At 34.3% G+C, this 19,606-nt stretch overlaps 1 protein-coding gene across 1 annotated transcript in view; it reads left to right on the forward strand.

The window, feature by feature from the left end:
* FSIP2 (fibrous sheath interacting protein 2) overlaps window positions 1-19,606 on the forward strand; it is a gene marked incomplete at both ends in the record, with an annotated part of 135,329 nt that overhangs the window by 55,351 nt on the left and 60,372 nt on the right. The window contains 12 exon segments of the mRNA XM_079130383.1: window positions 2,579-2,670; window positions 3,269-4,103; window positions 5,462-6,025; window positions 6,672-6,957; window positions 9,196-9,678; window positions 10,401-10,880; window positions 12,599-12,884; window positions 13,503-14,019; window positions 14,910-15,138; window positions 15,309-15,911; window positions 18,029-18,169; window positions 18,289-19,206. Of these exon segments, the coding sequence (XP_078986509.1) occupies window positions 2,579-2,670; window positions 3,269-4,103; window positions 5,462-6,025; window positions 6,672-6,957; window positions 9,196-9,678; window positions 10,401-10,880; window positions 12,599-12,884; window positions 13,503-14,019; window positions 14,910-15,138; window positions 15,309-15,911; window positions 18,029-18,169; window positions 18,289-19,206 (5,434 nt within the window).

Genomic DNA, 19,606 nt, shown 5'->3' on the forward strand with positions numbered 1-19,606 from the left:
TTTATTTTTCCTTTTAAATTTCTGTAGTGAACTGCTAGGTATAAAAGGGAGAAACTAGTTAAATTATTATACATTTTGGAAAGATTTTCATAAATTCTTCAACCTAAAAGTGATCTACCTTTCTTGCCTTTACAGACAACAGAACCTTCTACAAAATTGCTTGCAAGAAAAAGTATGTATTATAAGAGCCACTGAAAAAACAGCATATTAATTATACCTTCTTATGTGTTGTAATAGGAAAAATTTTTGTGAATCTGACAACCAGGAACCATGTATTAATTTTGCATCTTCCCTCTTTGCCCTTTTATCCTCTTTGAAATGTATTTCAATTCATTCTTAGATTTTTTTGTGTGGTCCAAAATTGTTATGAAAAAAAAATGATGGTGTACCTTCAAGGAGTCCATAGGTATAAAATGGGGGAATATTAAGGAACATAGCCTTCATGGCACTAGCATCAAATGGGAAGCCATTAATCATCAGGTTCTGCATATGTTGCTGTTGAACTCAGAAGCAGATGAGCCTGAACACCTGTATCTGTCTCCAGATGTCTTCATGGGAAGGAATTGGTCACCTCTCAGCTGGTACCTGAAATGAGCAAAGATAAGAGAGTGTTTGTTTAAATATTTAATCAATTTATTTATTGGTGAAAATAGCATCAATATGTTTACACAACCAAACAAAAATAAAACTAGCAAATATTGTTTAAAGTTAAAAAAAAAACTATATAGAACACACAAAAAGGTATATTATGCAGCTGCCTTTTTGTTTATTTTTTTCTTAAGACTCAGCTCTGGGTCTAGATAGACCAGTCAGAAAAGATGAAGGTGTTGGGGTATAACACATATGTCACTTCTGTACCTGCTCAATTCATAGAATATGCAGCCAAATACAAAAACTTTGTTTCAAGGGAATATTTTTCAAATTTATATTAAATAGGAAAAAATTGAAAAATAGGATTCTCTTTGATTTATGTCACTACATCCAAAACTTTAGGAATGTCCCTTCTTTCATATATTGAGGTTGAAAACTGTCCCATACCTAACCCAAGAGTAATAATGTAGGTCTGTTATTCATTATCTTGTGTTATAAAAAAAGTATGTATTGCATATTTTAGTTTAGATTATAAATGTGTTTTAGTTGATTTTGAATGATTATCTTCTGTGTTAAACTTCAGAATTTACTCTTAGAAATATTAATTTAGGGTATTTTTATGTAAGACAAACATTTCACAACATATACTGTCATCCCAATAATGTGGTTTCCAGATCACCAGCACTGTCTGTAAAATTAATTTAAAAAAATATAGAGATAGAGATTTATTTTTAAGAATTTAGGGGATAAAATTTGAGTGGATGTATCCTGAAAACTCACAACTGGATCAGGAGAAAGGGCACTACATAATGTTAAATTGTCTTTGATGGTTTTCCTGAAGCATAAGTAATTTCAGACTGGATGAAATTTTGGATGTAGATAACCTCATTACAGTAATCATATTATTATTTAGTCTTATGCTTAAAAAACCAGCCTTCCAGCTTTGCTGCCATCTATTGGGTTCACAGTTTATATGCTTTCAGAGTTGTAGTAATTTAAAAAGACTACCATTTTGTTGTACAAAAGATGACATTTAGAAATCCAAAATGTATGTGCAATAAGTAAGTATAGGTTTAACTAAATCCTGTAGGTGCATTTTGTTTCTACCACACTTCAGTTTAATTCTATGAGAGCAACATTGACATTAAGGAAATGGTGATTTAAATCTGGTTTCTGACCTTTCACTGCTGGTTCAAGTTCAGGAATATTCCAATTCCCTACACTTGCTCATCCCTCCTGGCTCCTTGAGATCCAGTTGCAGCTCATCTCCTTATTTTCGGTCTAAATTAATTTGTTCCGTCACTTGATCATTTGTTTTCAGCTTTCCTATCTAAGGCAGTTTGCACCGTACTCTTGTTGGGTTCAAAGCCATTCAATCTCTATGAAGCATTAGCTTTTATTTGTAGCCTATCGAATTGTTGTTAGCAGTGAGATTATATCGTATGTACAGACCACAGATTCACCCTTGCAGCAGGGAATGGGGATAAGGATGGGGTATTTTCTATTCTTATATCCCAGTGAGGCAGACAGATGCCTCTGAAGGCATACAGACATATGGACTACATCTATTTGAGAAGTAATTAGTTGGAAATAATTTGATATACGTTAAAAATTTTTATCTCGGTTGTGAACACATTTCCTCTTACTAAAATAGTTGCATGATACATGCCTAGGTAGCAATTCGTGGTTTGTTTTTAAATAGACATTTATTCAAGTAATGAATGCTAAGGAAAATAAATTTTTAAAAAATTTAGAAGGAAGATGAATAAATGAGATATTATTCATAAAATATTTCTCTGTGATAGAGAACAAACTAACCAAAATTAATCTGAAACTCTAAATAAATCCTTTAATATGGTTTCTTCACAAACCATGATGGTATTCTAACTATGCATTGTTTGGTATAAAAAGTTAAATGTTCTTCTCTGTCCCCCAAATAGAAATTATTGCATGATTTTCTTTTTATCACCACTTATTTATTTTCCAGGTAACTTCTGAAGAACTGAACAGAATAATTCAGAATATAATGACCTGGGTTGTAGCAACAGTGACTAGCATATTATATCCAGCCATCACAAAGTATGAAGAAAGGTTGCAAAATAGTACCTATCCAGTGTCTGATGACTCTGTCCCTTTCTTCAGATAGTTCAAGTTTCTGTAGCACATGCAGTGAAGAGTTTACACATGGAAGCTACACATCTGCAACAACTAAAGCATTTCAGACAGAGCCTTGTACATTGCAGTTGACACATCAGTAAGAAGAACAAACACACCTTTAGAACCTCCTTCTGCCCAGGTGGAAAAAAGAGTTGTGGGAAAAGCATATCACCAGAAAGGACAGTCTGTAACCCCTGAACTCAAAAGTAACAAAGCCAGCTTGATGTTTTCATACCCTAAGCTCGGAAGTTCTAAATCAGATAGTAATCTTGTAGCACCATTTGACACAGGCAGAAAAAAATCTAAGGATGCTACCACAGAAACAGATGGCTTAGTGAGTCCATTGTTTTCTAATCAAAAAGCAAAAGCTATGGATGAGATAAAGAATTTAAAGAATGTTTTTGTTACTTTAAATGTCACTTGAAAGGGGAAACTGAACTGATTTTAGAAAGCATTTTTCAAGAAATAATGTCTGATTTAACCCAGGCCATTCCTTCTCTTTCTTCTGTTACCGCTGAAGTTTTGTTGACCAGTGTGAGTCTGAGAGAGAAGACTTGTTCTCCAGTGTTGATATCTGCTCTGTAGCTTCTGATATCGTGGAGAACATGCTTGAGAAGCTAGAATTTGCAGTTGAGAAAAAATGTGTTGAGGTATTTTCACAAGAAGATTTGTCAGTCGACATTAAACCAATTTTAACAACCAGTGATGAGTATTTCACATCATCAAATGGAAAACTTTCAGAAGATTCGCTGTCTTATACTTTGGAACCTATGTGTGATATTGCAGAGGATATGGTACATGCCATTTTAGAAAAGCTGATGACACTTGCATCTTATAAGAAAAATGAACTTCCTCTTGAAGACAAAACCAAACTTTCTTACCAACAAAATAAGACAGACACAACAAAAACAGTCCTTCAAAGAGCTGACAGAGAGAAATCTAGTCATGATCCTGATAAAACCAATTTAATTATCAAAGAAGAAATACAAAATGTAATATCAAGTATTTTTTCACAGTCATCTTTGGTTGGTTATGTAAAGGAAGCAATCAGTACTATACTAGGTTATGTACAAACTGAACTTAATAATGAGAGACTTATCGCATCTGAAGAAACAATAATATTACTTCAGCTACTTGATGATATCTTTACCCAGCTCCACCAGAAACCAGTAAAAGCAAGTCTTCAAAAAAGAAGACAACCTAGACTGAGAAATCTTTCTGACACTGAAGAAAAGTATAGACTCACTGGCTCTAGATTATCTAATGGTCCTACATTTAGAAAACCCTTTCCACCTATTAATGTTCCAGGCATGGTGTTTTATTCAGAAGATGATAATGAAGAGATTGACAACATTGTGAAAAAATGTGCTTGATTCATCTTTCAAAGAAGAAAAAGCAAACCACAAGAACAGATTCCTAATCACTGGTTTACAAAAGGAAACAATGGTTTTCAATGCAAAAAAATCAAGAAACCACCTACAAAGTCTGCTTCTCGAAGCCAAGTTGAATTTCATGATTGGGAATTAAAGACAGAACTACCATCTTTAGTAATGAAGACATTTTAAAAGAAAAAACCGTGCTTGAATAAAAATATTTCCATTTTCAGTAAAGATCAAAAGCTTCAAATTCAAAAGACTTCAGAAAACATAGTTAAATGTATTTTAACAGAAATGTTCAAGGATATATTTTCAATTTCTTCTGGTTATATCAGCAGCAAAATTGGCAAAGAATCTTCAGTTCTTGGTACAGAAGAATCTCAAGGACTGTCACAGCAAGAATGGATACGCAAGATGTTTTCTGTGTCAGAAATTAGTGCAGTGGCTCAAGAAATAACAGATTCTGTGTTAAATATACTTCATAAGGCATCAAGCTACATTCCCAATATTACTGAAAGTTTCATTTCATCATCAGTTCATCAAACTCTTGTAGATAATTTTGACAGTCCCCACACAGTCAACAAAGAACCAAATAAAAAACCTTTAAAAATATGGTTTGACAGTGAAAAGAAAATGAAGTATTTATCGTCCTTCGACGACGATTCTGAAAAGCCTTACTGGTCAAGATCTGAAGAAAGTCCACCTAAGAATATAGGTGATATTAGTAATAAGATCATTGATACAGTTTTTAAAACCTGAAGCTATTGGTTTGTCCAAATTGCAAATGGGCTTCAAATCTTCACTGCCCAAACAATCTTCATTACAATCTCAACTTAGTACTTACACAACTAAAGTAGTAAACATTGTTTTGCATGCTATCCAGAATGAAGTAGAATTCAGTAAGAAAAACCTACTTCTTAGGAAGATGGACCATACTCATTCCCCTCCAAGGGAAGGATTTGTTGCCGATACTGATAAGAAATTAGAATCTCTTGTCACAGATCTCAGTGCAGACATTATGACAAGTCCATTATTAACTTGTATATGTGAGATATTATCAAGTATAAATGAAAATCAGAGAAATATCTTGCTCCTTCCAGATAAGTCAACATCTTCAACTTCATACGGATCTGACCACATTGATAAACAAAACACTTTTTTGCCAATTAGACAAGATATAAACTCTTTCGTAAAACTTTGGCTACTCCTTGTGCTCTCCACAGTGTCAGTAATGGAAAAGACCTCAAGAGAATAACAAGTTGCAAGTGTTAGATAGTATTGGGGAAACACTACAGGAAATGTTAAACCAACTTGCATGTGCCTATCCTGACTCTCAGCCCTCCTCTCGTCAGCAAAACAGAGAGAAGCCAAACAAGGAGCAGCAAATAGCCACCGAACTGGCATCTAATGTTCAGTTCATTTCCAAAACAATTTTGGAATATATCATTGCAAGTTTATGTAGTGTTGATATGGATACCAATTTAGCAAGTGTTAAAGCTTCATCAGAATCTATTGACATTGACAACCTATCATTTGCTTCAATTATTGAGGAAATGTCCAAATGCACCAATATAATCTCCGACATACTTTCCAGAATGATGCAGGAGAGCAATAAAGATGTAACTAAAAGCAAGGCAAAAAATGTTGCTTCTGTGTCATCCAAAGCAGAAAACTCAAAAGTAACGCACCCAAATAAACTGAAAGCTGTAGCTTCAGATATTCTTAATATGGTTTTTGCTAAATTGGAAGGATTTGCCAATGGGAATTTAGATACTCTAGGTGTTACTAATAGTGACAATCAGAAAGACAGTAAGATGGACTGGGAATGTGCAAGTACCAGTGCTTTCACAGATATCTGTGAAGAACCATTGCAGTCTGCTTTGTATACACAAGCAAAGAAGGTATCAAGTGCTCTTTTGAAAGCCATTCAAACTGAATTAAATATGAACTTGTCAGATTTGGGGACAAGTGTAAAAAAACCCATCACCTGAGACACAGATGCTTACAAATGTAGTTGATTTAATTTTAGATGCAGTATCCACAGATATGTTTGGTGAAACTGAATCTGAAGACAGAGGCATTGAAACTTATCGATACAAGCCAACTTACGGAAATTTTCTTCCTGCGGAGCTGAATCAGAGTCATTTGTAGAAGATGATGCACCTACAGAGAAAAAAATGCAATGGAGAGAGAACATCAGTGGGAGAGGAAGCTAAAACATATTCTTCTAAACAATGGGTTCTAGAAAGAACGCTAAACAAATTGAAGTGAAAACTCAGAGAACCACATAAATCTCCAATTGTTCCAATTATAAAAAACATTTGAATGAAATTTTTCAAAGCTCCTTAATCAATGAATTAAATGTGCTTTCTCCCTTCCACTCTCAATTCAGTGACATGCCTCACAATGTTCATGAGTCAACTACTCAAACATCTGTTCGATTTATGAATAAAATAATTGGTCCTTAGTGTCAGACACAGATATAACAGTAGTGGCAGATGATGTGGTTAGAACTGTATTCCATAACTTATTCAGCTGCTATGACAGAAAAAAAATGTAGATGAAAATAGTTGCAAAACTGTCACATTTTCAGCAAATGTTTCTTTTCATGAACACACCTATGGTCGAAGCTCCTCTGTTGCTGTGTCGGATGAAAATCCATGTTCTCTACAGTCCAGATTCACTGTTGACAAACAAAACAAAGTAAACGTAGTTGAAGATATTGTACAGACAATATTAACGAACTTAGAAATTTTTACTACATCTAAAGTAAAATCACTGTTTTACCCCCAAGTCAACTTCACAGTGCCAGTGACTTTACCAGTTCCACCTGGTGAGAGTACATTGAGCAAAGCATTATCAGCCAAAGATTCATACTCTGATGAACATTTTTCCAGTTGCTCAGTGGATCAAATTAAGTCAGGACAGTCCAACTCCTGGTGCCAACCATCTTTGTCTAAATTAAATAATTATGCAAAAGAAGTGGCTACAAAAATTCTACAAAGGCATCAAACATGAGTTAGATAAAGAAAAGGAAGGTCCTTTCTTAACTCAAAAATTGTGGTTTCTGAAAAGTATTGCAAGTCAAGTTGTTAGCACAGTGCTAGATATTGTGTCATGCAAAAGTAAATGTGACAAAAATAGTTCTGAGAAAGAGATTAATTCAGATCAGCAAGATGGTATTATTGAAAAGCTGTTCAATAAGACATGAGTATCGAAAAATACTTCAGTTTCAAATACAAGATACCATAGAAGGTATCTTATGTGATATTTATGAAAAAACTCTGTTTCAGAACAATCTCTCCTTTGTCATGCCCTCTCTGAAAAGTGGCATAACTGGTAAATATTTGAAAGCAAATTCTGAAATATTCATTGAGGGTGCAAATAAGATTATTCCTCAATTTTCAGTTCCTAAATCAGATGTCATTTTGTTCTCTAAGGATATAGTGGATATTGTTTCTTCATAATCTCAATTCTGTTGTAATGCTTGGCATAAATGCAAAGAATTCCACTCTTGCACAATTGACCTTTTGCGATGCATTTCCAAAAAGAAGAATGTCATCAGTCTCTTTTGGTGGGGTCAAAAAGTCAAGAAAAGACAGAGTGTTTTCCATATTCAAAAAAAAGAAATCAGCTTATGCTGATGATAATCAGATAGCTGTAGGGGGGGAAAGAAGACACCAAGAAATCTGTTCCTGACCCGTGTGAGGAAAATGCTAATTCCATCACTAAAACTATTTTAATCGGTTACAATCTTTTGCCACAGAAAGAATAGATTCATTAATTACTCTTGCTTTACAGCCTAAAGCAAAGTCATTTGTTAGCCCAGAATTGGAAAATTGTAAACAAGATGATAGCATTTTTTATGAATCAAGTCAAGTGGAATCTGATGTGAATGTCTTGAAAATATCAACAACTAAAACTATTCTCAGCCAAGAACTTACAGAATGCACTTTTTCCAGTTACAGAGAAAAACGTGGATGCACAATTCATTTATCAGAAGCTAGTCTTAAGGAATATGCTGATATTATTGCTAGCACTATTTTGAAGCTTATTAAAAATGACTTAGACTTAGAAATCAAAAAAATGCATCCATTTCCAAATAATATTTTATTCCAGAAAAATGTCTTTGTGAATGAAATTGTTGAAAGTACCTTAAAGATTTTATATAATAAAAGTTCTGTAAGGAAATTAGTTTTTTCCTCAAAAGAGAATCGTAACTTTTCACAATTAACTATAGCAAAAGAAATATTGCTGGAACACAAAGAGAAAGAAAAAGCACCACAATATCTCTGTTTACGAACTGCCCAGTAGAACAAAAACCAAATGATATTGGAAAAGGAAAGTCAGAAAATTGCTTTGGAAAAAATATTTATGAGAAATGGAGAATCAAAACAAAAAGAAAAAGCTGAATTGCTCAGTGCGGTAAAAGAGCTTTTGAATAACTTGGATCAAAGAATAATGGAAGTTCTAGGACAGTTGCCTCCATGTAATGAAACCCCCTACTTTATGCCTAATTATAAAATTAAAACATCAGATATAACACAAAAAAATTCATTTCAATCACATATTAACAGTGCTGCAAATGATATAATTGAAAGCGTTTTGGAGAAAATGTACTGTGTTGTTATGACATCATTATACAAAAACAAAAGGGGAGAGGTAGAGACATGTGTCAATAATGACACTTTACCAGTGAAAACCACCATGCTTTAGAGAAACTAAACAAGTAGGGAAAAGACATAATGCTGGTAATATGGGGATGCTACAGGTGTATTCTTCTTCTGACAGTCAAAATGTTTCTGTGTTAGAAAACACTTCTTTGCAATATTCACCGTTGCATGTAGGAAAAGATTTAATCCAAATGGTTCTCAGTATAATCACACATTTCGTCTCACTCCACCTAGAAGAGAGCTTTTCCCCTAAAGATTGTTCTGATGATTGCCACCTGTTAGACTATGTAATTCTAAAGTTAGCCCTAAGGGAAGCCCTAAGCAAGGTCTTAAAACAAATTTAAAAGGAAGATCAAAAATTAGCTCTTTGCCTAAATTTAAAACAAAGTCACATCTAGGACCTAGTGCTGCTAAAGCCAAAAGCAAGAGCAAGTTAGGTGCTGGAGAGAAGACTCCGAGAGATAGTTGGTCCAAGACTGTCATTGGACTGCCACACATCCTATCAACAGGAGATGCCAAAAATTTACTGGAATCAAAATTGCCCACTTCAGAACTAAAAATGTATGCCAAGGATATAATAAGTAATATTCTGGAATCAATTGTGAAAGAATTAGATAGAGTGATGGAAACTAGAGCAATGGTAAATACAGAAGTTTCACCATCTGATGAAATCATGGAAGCAAGTAAAATAGTTAATACAGTTTTGCGAGAATTATATGCTACAAATAACTACAATTTGTCTTATCCAATCAAATTCTCATATCAGGATGATCTCAAACCTTCACAGCATGATTTATATGCTCGGTATTCTGCCAAAGAGCAAGCATGTTTTTACTTAGAAAATGTTTCTTCGCAGCTCGAACAGATTTTTCCAAAGGAAGGTATATTTAAAAAAATGTTTGACAAATGGCAAAGTGAATCGAATGACATGGAAAATGAAAAAATTTAAGCTATTGATGACTGCTGAAAGTGTTTTGACTGAAATTTCAATAAAAGCAAAAGATTTAGAATATTCTCTTTCTCTTTTAAATTTGCCACCTCTTGAGGATTGTGAAAGCCAGTTCTATAATCGCTTTAAAGAAGGTTCTACTAGAGCCGAGGATACCAAAGCACAAATTAATATGTTTGGAAGGGAAATTGTTGAAATACTCTTTGAAAAATTACAGCTGTGCTTCTTATCTCAGATGCCCACTTCAGATAGTAAAAAAATTCCAAATAATAGGAAAGAACATATCTCTGCTAAAAGTAAACATGGTTTTCCAACCAAGTTTACCAGTTTACCAGTCTGTAACATGAAGACAAAAGATTCAGTTTCTGGTGGGCTCTAGCAACCAGATTGTTCGAGAGATTGTAGAAAGGGTTATAAACATGTTAGAGTCATTTGTAGACTTGCAGTTTAAACATATCTCCAAATATGAGTTTTCAGAAATAGTGAAAATGCCTATAGAAAACCTTTTCCAAGTCCAACAGAGACTATTAAGTAAAAAGATATTGCCAAAATTACAGCCGCTGAAAAAAATTTCTGATGAATCCAAGCCACGTACTACTATTTCCAAGGAAAATATACAGGATACCCTCCTACGGGTTCATTCATTCCATTCAGAATTACTTACATATGCTATTAATATTGTCAGTGACATGCTTGGCACAATCAAGAACAAGCTAGACAAGGAAATAAGCCAAGTGGACCCATCTTCAGTTCTCACATTGAAAGAGAACATTGTAGCAAGTGAGATCATTGGCACACTAATGGACCAGTGTACTCATTTCAAAGAGTCTTTGATCAAAAACCTTCCGAAGGAAAGTTTGTTCCAAGGAACTGAAAATACTTACATTGTTAATCAGGTTGAATTAGCATCTAATGTAAAAATGCCCACATCAAAGTTAAAAGAAAATAGTTTGAGGAATAATCCTCCACAAAGTAGTGTACCTAGCTTAGTGTTTTATTCAGAAGAAGATAAGAATAAAAAGTACAGGTTGTCATCAAATTTACCCTTGTATGTCAGGTCCTCTGTGGAAGACACAATTGAAAGATCAGAGTCCGTGGAACTTCATTCAGAAACTATGCCATCATGTTCTAGAAGTAAAGTACAATATCACAGCACACAGAAACCTAACTTTGGCCATTTTGTTGAAACCATGAAAGAAAATAACTCCCTTCCTGAAGGCAGTGTCTTACAAAAAACTGTCTAAGAAAGCAAATGACTCCACAGAAGCATCATTAAAGCAAGTCATGTCATTTATAGAGATGGGAAAAGAAAATCCAAGAGTATTTCATTATGAGACCCTAAAACCAGTTGGTGAGCCAAATCAAATTCAGACAACTGTTTCTCCACTTAAAATATGCTTAGCTGCAGAAAATATTGTCAATACTGTGCTGTCAAGCTATGGCTTTCCAAATCAACTGCACACTAATGAAAGCATGGAAACAATAAAGCCATTTTTCATATCAAAACAAAGCCCTTTGTCTGAAATATCTGGAGAGCAAAAGAATAAGGAGAAAAGCTTGCTTAGAATGTGGGACAAAAAAATTAGCTGTATACCTGAAGAAAAAGGCAGAAACCCTGAAGCCTATAGGGAAGATATTTTTTCCTTATTGCAAAAATGGGAAAACAAAAACCCAAAGATAGATAATATAATTACTCTGAAAGAATTTGAAGTCATTGCTTTTGCTGATCATGAACTGGGTCCAAATGAAATTCATCTGATAGCAAGACATGTCACTACCTCAGTGATCACACATTTGAAGAACTTCAAAACTAGAGGTAAGCTAGAGATAACTTACTTTTTAAATTAGTATAATTTAGGGAAAATAGTAAGAGATATGTTTAAAGATCTCCTAGGAGTATGCATGCATTCTCTGTTTTCCTGAAAATATCCTTGGAGGTTCATGATGTTAAAACAGTATTTATTAAAGTCAAAACAGTTGCGTGGTTTGAATCTAAAGGTGTATTCAGGTGACGTGGTACATGCCTACATTCCCAGCAACTCCACAGAGACTGGGTCAGGCTGAGCACTCAGTAAAATCTTGTCTCAAAATAAAAAAAAAAAAATGAAAAGGACTAGGAATATAGCTCAGTGGTAGTGCACCTCTGGGTTCAGTCCCCAGTACTTCCCAACCACACACACACACTACACACACACGTGAACACACAAAATGAATCTGAAGTACATGTTGTTCAATTTTTTTGTATCTGCAGATGAGAAAAAGAGATACCATTTAAGGCAGACAATTTTGGTTATGTATGAGGCATGAATTCCCAAAGCTTTAAAACACATCATTGCAGTCTATCACTAACCTTTCTAGAGTTGCCACACTTTTAGTTTAGTCAAGATGATATTACTACCAACTTCTTAGCATCCTAAAAGTGTGGCATTGCATTACATGTTTTGATTAAAACTATTTTTAAATAATTAAATGCAGACTCTGCATATCACTGGAGACATAAGATATTTAAATTAAACTGGAGATCCTTTCTCTGGGCTAGGTTTTCCAGCTTGTTAAAGCTCATAACCATCCAACCAAGAAAAAAATCAACACATGACTTAGATATTTTACTTGGGGGATGGCAGGGGGCTATATTCTAAACCTACTGGCTAAAACTAAGATTCACAACATATGAGAAATAAATATTTGAAGAGAATTTAATTTATTTCTTAATTAGGGCTTTTAGGGTTTTCTTTTTCTTTATTGAGGTGCTACAAAAGTAACTAATACACATGTAAATAATTTCCAATATATTAATTTTCCATATTTCCTTTGATGCCTTCTAAAAAATTGTAATGTTTTCTTTTTTTCAGTTTCCACTGAAGAGGAGGTATCTCTTGTTTCTACACTCCCAAGGAAAAAGTATGAATCAACACAACCGCTAAAGAGCATGTACAATAATTCTGCAATTTATCAATTTTGTGAACAACTCACTGAGTCTGTCATATGCCATTTAACTTCAGTCATTTCTGATGGCACTGAAGAGGGTAGAGAAAAAGATAAAGCAAGGGAAATTCAAAGTGCAGCATTTAACAAGATTATTTCAGTTCATTCCGAAATGTTTGAGAGCAGGTCAATTTCTGTTGAGAACTCGCTTAAGTATTTCTGAAATTATTATTGAAATTCTATCTAATGGTAACATTATAGAAGCTGCCATTGCACAGCAAATGGTTTCCATCAAAACAAAATACATATACTGTCCAGGGGTAGCTTCTCCTGACTTGGATGATTTCTTCAGGATCTCTTAACAGGAGTGATTTATGTACTCTCCAAAGAAATAGGAATAAATCACCACTTTGAAAGCAATGGAAGAAACAACTCGCTTTCAATACTTAGAAGCAATAGTGGGTCCTTTTGTAGCAAAAGCAGTACCATAGAAAGACAGATAGTCTCAGAGACTGGGAATCATCTACACACAAATGGATCACTTGTTAAAAAAAAAAAAGGTTAAATTATCTTGCAAAAAAGTTAGACAGATTGGCTGGTAGCCTAAAAACTAATGAATCCAAAGAAGTAGTCAATAAGGTATTTAATATTGTTTTAGATTTATTTTTGCCAGATGAATTTCCAGATGAGTCTATGGACTCAGGTAAACTATCAAGCACACTTTTCTCTTCCCCAAATAATCAACAAAGTAATTGCATGCTTAGAAATAACCTAGGTCTCTCCCCCAAATCAGTTTTTTCTTCTCAATGTTGTGTGTGAGAAACTCGTTAGAACACTTTTGGAAAAATGCACAAACACTGTCTTTGCTGATGATGGTCCTCTTTCTAATGAAATATTGGCAGAAGAATGTCAGCTTTTAAAAATACTTCAAAGTGAAGATGATGACGATTTTGATTATTCTAAGGGATCGATAAGCTGTGAACAACTTCAAGGAGATTACATGTCAGATCTTTTGGTAAATCTAGGAGACATGGATCAAGACTTAATGTCTTCAGATAGTATGCTTGCAAGTATTTCCCACAGCTTAGTTAAATCACTGATGGACAAACTATCTCACAGCTTACAACCAGCTCCTGAAAGTCCGCCTTTTGCAAACAAACATTTGAAACACAGAACAAGAGAAATACAATCTACTTTTTGCTCAAAAGCCGAAGTACCAGAATTAGTAAAATTAGGACAGGGTAAAGACTTTTTAGGATTCATGAGTTATGACAGTAATTCTTTGACAGGATCTCTGAGTAGTCCCAGTGTGACTAGTTCCAAATACGAGCACCGTTTGGCAAGCAATGTACAGTAAAATCATCTTTGTCACCTCTTAATAGACAGGAAACAAAGGAAATGGAAACAATAGCCATTTCTAACAAGGTACTTCAAAGAGATTTGAACGCAGAGGTTTATTCAGCCACATTTTTGGAGGAAATAATTTCAGAATTGTTTTGTAACCTCTCTACATCATTGTGGGAAAAAAATGCAAACATCACTGAGGCCCATCTCAATGAGATGAATACATTGCTTGTCAACAATATAGTGAATGAATTTAATAATGCTCAAATCACTGTTCTACGGAATGCTGATGAAAGACTGTGTTTCCACCAATCGATAAAGAACTGTTAGTAAGATTGTTGACTTAATTTATTATGGTATTGTAGAGCAATATGAATTGAATGTGACATGTGGCAATAATCTGGTATATGGCAATACTTCAGTAGCAGAACAAATAACTGATAGCATATTGTTAGAGATTTTAGACTATCAACTCCCATCTTGCCACAGAGGAAAGCTTGTGCCTCATTCTTATTACCCTCTCAAAGCTGAAATTATACTGCAGAAGCTTCAAAATAGCTTGAGAAAATTTTCTTTCCAGCCCAGATCACCTAAAAGCTATAGCACAATGTTGCCACACTCATTTTTAGAAGATGTCATCAGAAGACTTTTATCTCAGTTCAGTCTTCCATCCATTAATCCTTCCTCTTTGGAAAAAAATTACTTAATGAGTTCAGATTTAATGAAATGTCTACCTGTTAATAAATAAGGTTATGTCAGCCATATTCAAAACATAAAATCTGGTTCACTGTCTATGATAGTCACATCTGTGTTCAGGAAAAAAAAACTCCAAGGATGGTGGATTCTATTTACAGTAGCATTTTACAAATGTCTGGTTCTCTTATTTCAATACAGAAGAGTATAGTCAGCAGAAGTCCAATTATGGTTGACCGAATAGCCAGTTTTATTATCCAAGAGACTATTGAAAACCATCTTCAGCCATTTTTAAGTGGAGAGGTTTTGCCTCGTCCAGGGACTCCACTGGATGCTGTTTCTCATATGGTCCAACAGGTTCTCAGTGAAGTTTGTGGAATCTTATGGACCCCAGAAGTCATCATCCTTAGGTGTTCGCCCAGACACATTTGTAGGGGAGATTGTACCAGACTTTTATCAAAGATTTTTAGCCCAAAACCTAACACTGAAGTTGAGCTGGAGAACATGACCCAAAAATAATAAACTCAGTGAATAATCATTTTGACAAAGCTAAAATTCCCATCCCATATGATAACAAAGAGCAGTCTTTTCCCTCTATAGATCAGATATTGTGGATGAGCTTGTCACCTCAGTTTAGCAGTGTTTTAAAGCAGCATGGGCTAGACCCTGATGCTGATAAAGAGTCTGATGATAGTACAATTTTTGTGGAAAATATTACCAATTTAATTGTGGCAGCCATTTCAAACTATCTTTTTCATCCATTGTTTTCTGGTGATTTGTCAGCTTCTTCCTATTCTATTTCAATGGCTGAGAATATTGTTCAAGACATCCTCAGTAACATCAGTAAATCTATCATGTCAAGCCAGAGTGTACCTCCATATAATACTTTACTACCATACACATTTTTAGAAAATATGATACGAGTACTATTATCTAGATTCTTTCCTTCTACATCCAGCCTGGTTCCAAACAGAGAAACCCCTAAAGATAAATCAAGAATGAATTTTAATGAAATTGCTTCCAACCTAATCAGTGATATTAGGATGAAAATTTCTCAACATGAAATTCGATTTTCAAAAGATGAAGAGGAAACACAGTTTGTTTATTCAGAAGATGATGTTCAGCATCTTGTTGACTCAGTATTCAAAAATATTTTACAAAACTCTGATTCTCAGGCTTTAGTGCAGCAGAATATCACAAGCGGTAATGATGTTCTTATTGATAAATAGCAGGTTTTATCATTAAATGTATCTGTGAACAACATCTTCAACCATTTGTGCATGGAAAGTCATTACCATTACCATCTTTATCAGATGAGTGTTTTGATTATGAGAGAGCAAACATTTTATACTGGTACTTATTCCTCAACTTTTTTGGAAGATGTGGTCTCTGGGGTTTTGAGCAAAATATTCCACAGAGTAGTAGGCATTGTACAAACAAAATCAGTGGCAGATTCAGAAGATGAACTGTTTGATAAAGCTGAACAACTCATCCATTTTATAGCAGAAGAATTCTCAAAAGCCCAAGTGAGCATTATAGATAATGCTGAGGAACAATTGTGTTTGCCTCCTGTGGAGAGAGCTGCAGTCAAAAACATTATCAACATGGTATACAGCAAAGTTTTAGAAGACTATGAAATGGAAATTATGCCTGATAAGATTTCTTAAATAACACAAAGACATTGGCTGCAAGGCTAACTAAAATCATTCTGACTGAAATAATTGATTTCCAAATTCATCCAAATCTTATAGCAAATCTTCCTTTTAAGTCACATTCCAAACTCAGTGAAAATGTTTTGATACAGAGAGTTCAATATGACATTAGTAAATCAAGATTCCGAAGACAGGCTTCAACAATGTATACTACTATGTTATCACATACTCATTTGGAAAAAATAGTGACTCAGCTTATGTCTCAAATTAGTCCATCAGCTTCCAGTTTAGAACATAGAGATGTTTCCCAATCAAACTTAAATAATACAGTCATAAAACTGATAAATGAAATTATGTCAATAATTTCAAAACACGCAATATGTATTACTAAACATGGGGATATAAAGCAAAGTATGATTTCAGAAAAAGATATACAGTCTATGGTTGATTCCATATATGCTGATCTTTCTCATTCAAATCTATACCAATCTCTTGTAAAAGATAAAAAAGGTATAAGTAACATACCTGTTTCAAAAGTAGCAAGTTTTATAATAAAAGAAATCTTTAACCATCATCTACAATCATTTTTGTCTGGAGATAAAACTTCCTTTTCAGCTTCAGTTGATCAAACTTATAAACAGAAAGCAATAGATCCTAAACAAAGAGAATTGTCTTTTGTTGTGAACTCAGCTATCTTTTTGGAGGAAGTGATTTCTGAGCTTTTATGCAAAATTTTTTATGCATTCACACATAATGTCTTGGTTGCTGAAAACCCAGATAGAGCCAAAGCCAAAATCACTACATTGTTACATCATTAGTAAAATCAATTATTCTAGAGTTCACCACATCAGAGATTTTAGTTTCAGATTACATGGATGAAAATCTGTGTTTTTCAAAGGAGTATAAAGAAATGGTTCAAAAAACAGTCACTCCAATTTACGAAAACTATTAGATGAATATAAATCTCTAATACAAATATTAGGGCTATACAAAGTGACACTGCCTGTTTTGGAAGAAAAATATATCATTTACTATTGGAAGAAATTTATGATTATCAGGTACAGTCATTAGTTTCAGGAGAATTAGTGTCTTCTTCCTATTCTTCCCCTCGAGCTGATAACATCATCAGAAATGTGCTTAGTATCATCTTGAAGAATAGCAGTGCCTTGTCATCATGTGTTACTGTGTTGCCTCGTTCTCTTTTAAAAGACATGATTTATAAGCTTCTAGTGCATATGGTCCCTTCAGCTGACACTGAAAATGAACTAAAGGAGGAAGAGGTTACACCGGATTATAAGTCCATGGATACAGCTTCAAATTGACTGATGACATTATAAAAGAAATTTATGAACATGAGATTCGACTTGCCATAGCAGAGGAGAATTCAGAAAGTATGCAATTAGAAGCTATTGAGAACTTCATTGACTCCATATGTAATAATATTTTGAAAAAATCTGAATTCCAAGCTGAAGTACAGAAAGATGCAGACCAAAAAGGAGGTTCATTTCTCAGTAAAATAGCTGGCTTCATTATGAAGGAAATTATGGATCATCATTTACGACCATTTTTATGGTGAAGAATCATCTTTCAGTGACTTATCTGATTATGATTGTGCCCCTGTAATTGCTAAATCTGGTAAAAAAAAGACACAGCATTCTCTATATTCAGCTACATTTTTAGAAGATGTAATTGTTGACCTTGTTAACAAATTTTGTTCTTTCCCAACTATTACTGAAGATTCTAGCAAAAAAGAAATTCCAGAGTCAGATATTGTGGGCTTGGCTCTCAAGTTTGCCAACTCACTCATAGGTGAATTTAGGAAAAGTGAAATTAAAGTTTTACCACACGCTGAAGAATATTTTCTTTTCCACCAATTGATAAGGAAACAGTTGATAATATATCTAATTTTGTATATGATGAGTTCATAGGTAAATATGGATCTAAGGATATTCAGAAAGGTGATAAAAGTAGCATTGTTATAGAAATGATTGCCACTTTAGCTCAGAAGGCCATCTCTGCATTCAAGATTCAACCACTATTCTCAGGAGAATGGTCTTCTACCTTCTTTTCATTTCTAAATCCAGATAACATCACCCAAAGGGTTCAAAACCTATCACAACAAACCTCTATGCAGATAACTAGATGCTTAAAAGAAGACCAACTTACTTTACCAGAACAATCACATAAGCACACTTCTCAAAGCTCAAATCAGAAAAATGTTATGGGCATAGACAGAGTTGCAGTGAGCAGAAAGAAAAGCTTCAACACATCAATGAGAAAAAGTGGCATCCAAGATCCAATAGTTAGCTCTATAAATGCCATTATGAAAAGCAACCTGCTTAACCTGGTACCTGTGTCAGCTACAGGTGTGGCAAATAAGAAGAAAGAGGATGAAAAACTGAGAAGTCACCCTAAAGAACATAGTGAGAATATATCAAAAGTTCCTTCTCCATCCACCACTGTGAAAAGGAAGCAGGCTCGGGATCCAGATATAAGTAAAACAATTAAAGATGATGAAATTGAAAGGAAGAAAAAATCCACTGCAAAAAATGAGCAGCAAGGTGCTAAGGTGGACACACATTTTTCAGTTGCTACTTATGATACAGAATGTGATAAGTATGTACTTGGGTCAGATTTTGAAACAGACAATGAAAAGAGTAGTGACAAAAACAGGGGAAGGTCAATTGAAAAAGTTGACAAACACCCTCAGTTACCTCCTTTCAAGTCCAAGGCAAAAAGTATGGAGACTATAACAGACAAAGCTTTAAAAGTAGCCCAAAAGCCAGGCAATAAAGAAAGGAGACACTCTCTCACTCAAATAGATGTGGATGAAATACCATATTCAGGTTATGAATGTGTTCAAAATGTTATTGATAATATTTATGAGAATGTTTTAGAAATGTCGTCTTCTCAAGAACCACTGGATTTATCAAACCCAGAAACAGCAAAAGCTCCCCAGGTGACAAAGTGCTGAATACAGTTCAGGAGGTTGGCAAAGATTCTGCACAGTCTGCTATCACAAAGGGTTTATCCCTTTCAATTAATGAAAAAGTCCTTGACAGAGAGAAAGAAAAGAAGGAGAGAAAAGTTAAAGAAGGGGAAAAAGAAAGAATATGAGCAAAGAGAGAGAGAGAGCATGCAAGACAGAAAACGTTTGAAATTAAACTTAATAAACCTGACCAGGTTCATCTACCAAGAAGAGAACGTGTGATTTTTCCTGCTAACTTTTTAAGATGTTATCACTGA

Source organism: Sciurus vulgaris (assembly GCF_902686455.1).
Source record: "Sciurus vulgaris genome assembly, chromosome: 3".
Taxonomy (NCBI): Eukaryota; Metazoa; Chordata; class Mammalia; order Rodentia; family Sciuridae; genus Sciurus; species Sciurus vulgaris.